Below are 6,000 nucleotides of genomic sequence, written 5' to 3' on the forward strand. Positions count from 1 at the left end.
ATACATGCTTCATGGAGATGAAGTTAGTACTGCCATTATGAGAAACCATTAGGAAGTTCTTTGGAAAAATTAAAAATAGAGCCCCTTAGGATTCAGTAGTCCTACTTCTGAATATATATCCAGATGTAAAGAAACCAGTATTTTGAAGAGACATGTACAGTCTTATGTTGGTAAAGCACTGTTCACAATAACAGAGTTGTAGTGCTAATAACAATAGTACAGAATAAAGAAAATAAAGCTCTAAAAAATGTGAAGAATATCAATGAGTGATAGAAAATACCTGCTCAATGTTATGCCTAAGGAGTTTGATATTCAGACAGATACTAAGGTTAAGCTCAGCTGCCTCTGTTATAGGGTAATAATATCATTGTGCTTCTCTCCTGGAGGGTTAACAACTTAAGCTGGCAGATTAAAAATTAGAGAAAAAGAAGGGCTACAAGGATAGCCAATATTTTGGCCCTAGCCCTTCAAGGCCAGTGAGGACTCAGGACATAAGAGAACCTGTACTGTGACATCCTGTAACTCAGTTGTGTCCCAAATTCTTTGTTCAAGGATATTATGGAGCCACAGAGGAAAGTGATTGACAATGTACAGTGTGCCAAAAAAGAGTCAACTAGAGAGAAAACATTCTCTTAGGCTTTCACAGAAAGCAAATTGGTCAAGCAATGGCTGTGACTCATCCAGATGGCTGACACTGAGAAAAGATCTACAAACTGTTGTTCATGGTTTCAGGGTAAATCCTGAGGGGATTTGACCCTGCCCGATACGAAAGTTACATTTTTAGTTATATGGGTCTTGCTTTAACTTGGTCTTAATTAGCCAGCAGAAAAGTATAATCATGAGGTATAAAAAGTAAGCCATTTTAATATGCTGAGCTGTAAAAGGCTCAAGTCAACAACTTCTGACATTGCCAGTTCTGCTGATAATCTACTACTGTTATGGACTATTGGACTATATTGGGTTATTTTGCTGAATCCAAGCACCTACAATATTTGAATGGCAGTGGAACACCCATCTCTCACAAAACAAAACAAAAAAGGGGAATATAAATGAAGGACCATTTTGTAGTGAAAAAAATATTTATCTGTATATACAAAATAGTTAGGATAGGTATACAGCTACTTTCTTTTAGGTCAGTGAGAAGAAAGATTTGTACTCATAATGTTTAGACAAGATATTATCTCTGAATCTTGTACTCTGAATAACTACTATGAAGACAATATGCAATATGTTAATTATTGTAACTGTACTACTCACCTGTTGAAACTATCCCATTGCTATTTTTCTCATTAAGATTAATAAAAAAAAAACCACAAAAAATAAAAAATGTGAAGAACCCATCTTGTTAGAGAGTATTCCTTCAATATCGTTAGCATTTAAAAAGTACAACAGGGGCTGGGAAGATGGTTCAGTAGAGTAAGTGCTTGCCTGGCAAGCAGAAAGGCCTGAGTTCAAACCTTAGTTCTGCCCCCCCCCCCAAAAAAAAAAAAAAAAGAAAAAGAAAAAAGAAAAAGTACAGCAGTGATATATGTTTATGCTTATAGCAGTGCAATTTTTCATAGCTAAATCTTGGAAATGGGCGACAGATAGAGCTCAGTGGCATAAGTGCCTGCCTGGCAAGCACAAGGTCCTTAGTTCAATTCCTGGTACCAGGGGGGAAAAAAAGGTAACAAATGAAAGAGTAGTCTACAATGTTCTAACCATGACTTAAATCTTGGAAAACACTTAAATGCCCATTAACTGAGGAATGGATAAAAAAGATGATATTTTTATACAATGGAGTATTATTTGGCTATAAAGAAAAGCTCAAGGCTTTTTTAGGTAATGGATACAACTAGAGACCATACTTATAAGTGAAATAAATCTGATAATTTGAATAACTATTTTAAAAACAATACTTTGAAGAACAGTTTTGAATTCCTATCATCTTGCTTTTGAAATTCTCAATTATTAGTAATGTTTTTTCTTATTTTTTATACTTTATTTATTTATTATTTATTTGTGGAGCTGGGGTTTGAACTCAGGCACTTGCACTTGCCAGGCAAACGCTTATTTTACTGAGCTATCTCCCCAGCCCTATACTTTAAAATTATAAAAATAAAAAAACTAATTTAAACTGTAATATAATTTTGGTTTCCAGTAAGTACTGGAGGTAATGCAAGCCTTTTTTTAAGGTAGCATTTGGAGATAGTATAATGAAAGCTACTTATTTAATATCTGTGTGTTTGTTCTCAGTGAAAATACTGGAGAATATTTGTAAGTTATTAAATACTTGCCATCCATCTACAAATCTATAAATGACTAGAGTTTCTGGTTCTAGTAACAGTATGTATGTGTGTGTGTTTATGACTTTCAGCAAATGTACTATCTGAACATATGCTTAGTAAGAACTCATATTCTTCAGAAATATACAGGATACATTAAAATATCTTTTTCTATTGATAGTTTTAGGATGGAAAAATTTTATTGATAGAAAAATGTTTATGATGCATGTTCTATCTAAATATTTTGAGGTAATCTATTTGTAAAAGAAAAAATATCTAGACTAGTCCCCATAAATATTTTTTCATAGTTTTATTTCTTATATTATATAAATAAATGTGCTAGTTATTTAAATGTTTTTAGTTTATAAAGACATATATAAAGTAAAAAGTTAGAAGTTTAATTTCAACCCTAAGCATAATTATAAGTAATTTGTAAGTTGTGTGGATACCTGACATATATTTCAAAATATTTTTGAAAACTTTGAAAATGTGTTTGAACTTTTTTGTCTATAGATATTAAAATGCATGCTGTGGTGAAAAAGTTATGCTTAACTGACAAGATAATTGAATACTTAAATGAATGCATAAGTCAAGATGGTGAGGTAAGACTAATGGTTAAATATAGATATTGGTAGATTGATGTTATTATTAATCAATTGTGAAATTGGATTTAGCTGAATTCGGATACATGCTTGGACTTTAAATCTTAAGTATATCCATTATCTCATTCTTTTTAAAAATTTCTAAAATGCGATCTCACTAAAGAAAAACTGATCTTAAAATTTCTGTAAGATATTTAAGTAGAAGTACAAGAAATCTTGAAATCTTCTTTTCCGTAGAAAGTAATTCTCAGTATTTATTTGGACTTAGTTTCAAATAATTTTAATAACAAAAGCATCCATTTAGAATAGGATATATATATATATATATATCCTACTTATATATATATTTATATATATAAAGCTCTCCTCAAAACTGATGAAAATAAAATAACTGTGTTTTCCTTCCTGATCAGGTTATAGAATGTTTGATTCTGCCTTGCCTCACGCTCCTGAGGAAGGTTTTATGTGCTGATCCACTCATGCGTGTTTCCCTCTCACAACAGTCTTCTCTCTTGATCCTGTTATTCAGAGGTAAAATAAATTGTTGATAATGATATCAGCCTTAGTTTTAAAAATTTTTATTCATCAACTGTAGGTAACACTTTCCATTTCACCAAGAAAATTACAAAATTTCTTATCCCTATGATACTAAAAACTCATCACCAGCCATTAGTACTACTCTGAACATTTCCCTATAATCTCGTTTCTTAAACTAAAGGTAAGAAAAGCTGAATCCTTTCTGATTGATATTTGCAATATTGGAAATTAATTTCCACTGAAAATAATATTTTTTTAAAAATAATATTTCTTTATACTTGTAGTTAAATATCTTAATGGAAATTTTAAAGTTAGGTCAGATTATGTATATGTGGCTATGGCCTGTGTTTCTCAGATGGTCAATGATTGTCCAGAAAGAGATGAAAATGCAGCTGCTGTCATTTCTTCATTTTTTCAGTGTTCAAATTTTTTTTTCTTTTTGTTTTGCTTATGGTGTCATATCCTGGAACCTTTTTTTTTAAAATTTGGTGGTGTTTGATTATCTTTAGATTGTTATCGAGATGATCAACCTAGTGTGTGAACTGTGGAAACTAGACCATCCTGAGTGACACTCAGCATACATTTCTTCTATTTTATAAAGTGTGATTTTTCTCTTAAAATCTGTTTTAGTATGATTCTCATTTAGTAATGAGAGATAAAATGCTTAGATAAAAAATAGTCTCATATAGTTTTGTCTTTTTCTCTTCTGACTTCTTAATAGAGACTGTAAGATATTACAGAATTTTGTTTTGTAGAGGTTAGGTTACTGCTTTTAAATTTTCCGCAAGAGGCATCTTGATGAAATATTTCAATAATTTTAACTTCGTTGTCAGTCATATAGGAAATAAATGAGATTTATGTTCAAAAATATTAATAGACTAACTATTGTAGTGTATTTTTCTTAATTTTTGCTTACTAAGAGAAAAGGATATAGTTTATCCTAGCATAGTAAAAGTTCAAACCGGTAAAAAGACTAATTGTATTTAGGCTTAAAATTTTAAGGGCAGTATAAAATTCTTATAAGCTCTTATTGAGTGATCATCTGAAAGAACAACAGTCATGGTTTTCTAGTTTACTTTATTCAAGTTAATTCCCTCCCTGTTAATCTCATCCAATTGAATTTAGTCCCTAGTTTACCTGTTCATTTAAATTATTAAAGCATTGTACTTATGAGCATCTACTAGAATCAAAAGTAGTTTCCATGACAACAGAATCTGTACTCTTTCAATGTTAGTAATTATTCTATTGCATCACGCAAAAATTACTTAAATGAGTCTGAACAAGATCACAGTGTCTCCCCTTAATGTATTTAGTTTTTGGGCAAAATTATTATTAGCAATAGTATTATTATTAGTATTAATAATAATTGTTAGTATTTTTTATATATTTAGTACAGGGTCTCCCGGGTCTTACTACTGCATAGATCAGACTCATTGTGATCCTCCTGTTTTCATCCTCTCAGGCACTGGTATTAAAGGTGCACACCACCACACCCAGTCTTACCATCTCAGCATGCCCCGGGGGCGGGGATGGCACAGCATGCAGGGGATCAAACCCTGGTCCCTGCATCTACCTAAGCAGGTGCTTTAATCTACTGAGCTATCTGGCCAGCTTCAAAATTATTTTTTTAACCAGCTGCTCAGCCAGGAAAATACAATCTTCAGCAAGTACTTTTTTTTGGGGGAGGGGGGGTACTGGGGATTGAACTCAGGATCTTGCACTTGCCAGGTGCAAGTACTTATTCACCACATACTGTGTGCTAGTCCTTTAGTTAAGTTGCTAAGATTGGCAAATAGACTCTTGAACAACTTAAAATAGAGCCAGAGATTTAACAAATGAGTATAAAGTGTAGCTAATTGACACATATCATGAAATCTCTAGCAGTAGAACAGGTACTGAATAAACTGGTAGTGGACCTTATTTAATGCTTCTTTGGAAACGTGGCATTTAAGCTGGCATTTCAGAAATGGATAGAGTTTCAAATGGACATTATAGACTTCCAGAATGAAGGGGCCTTGGTTATATCTGAGAAAGAATGGTATGTTTGACATGGTGGTTAGGTACAGAACAGCTGGATTTGGAGGTGTCAGGTGAGGGGTAAACGGTGGGGTGATGCAAGGAAGGCAATTCATGCTTATCCTGGCAGGAGCTGTGAGCAGTGGTTGGACACTGTTTCATGGGGTCATGTATGTTTCAGAAAAATTATTCCATCTGTAGTGTGAAAAATACATTGAAGGGGTATAATAACTAAGTAACCTCTCAGATACAGTACTTTGAATGTCATGCCACAACTTAGTGCTCTATTTCAAGATTAGAAACTGATAGTTATTGTTTGCGACACCATCCTAAAGTGAGAAAATTGAGACATAAGGAGATTTGTTAATTTGGCCAGAGTTGTGACCAGGCAGGAAAAGAACTCAGATATTTTCTCCTTTACTTATTTGTTTTTAAGTAATGAAAAGCCAACATATCGTCATTTTAAAATTTCAGACAATGTGAAACTACAAAGTAAAATTCTAAGTTTTCTCTTTCTTTTCTTTCTCCTCTCAATCTCTCTCTCTCTCTCTCTCTCTCTCTCTCTCTCTCTCTCTCTCTCT

The 6,000-nt window shown here is 32.8% G+C and overlaps 1 protein-coding gene across 4 annotated transcripts in view; it reads left to right on the forward strand.

The window, feature by feature from the left end:
- Rttn (rotatin) overlaps positions 1 to 6,000 on the forward strand; it is a 198,838-nt gene that overhangs the window by 52,696 nt on the left and 140,142 nt on the right. For all 4 annotated transcript variants that reach the window (XM_004647159.3, XM_023707430.1, XM_023707431.1 and 1 more), the window contains 2 exons: positions 2,778 to 2,866; positions 3,280 to 3,397. In XM_004647159.3, the coding sequence (XP_004647216.1) occupies positions 2,778 to 2,866; positions 3,280 to 3,397 (207 nt within the window). The remainder of the gene's footprint in view (positions 1 to 2,777; positions 2,867 to 3,279; positions 3,398 to 6,000) is intronic.

Source organism: Octodon degus, unplaced genomic scaffold (genome assembly GCF_000260255.1).
Source record: "Octodon degus isolate 3935 unplaced genomic scaffold, OctDeg1.0 scaffold00289, whole genome shotgun sequence".
NCBI classification, from domain to species: Eukaryota; Metazoa; Chordata; class Mammalia; order Rodentia; family Octodontidae; genus Octodon; species Octodon degus.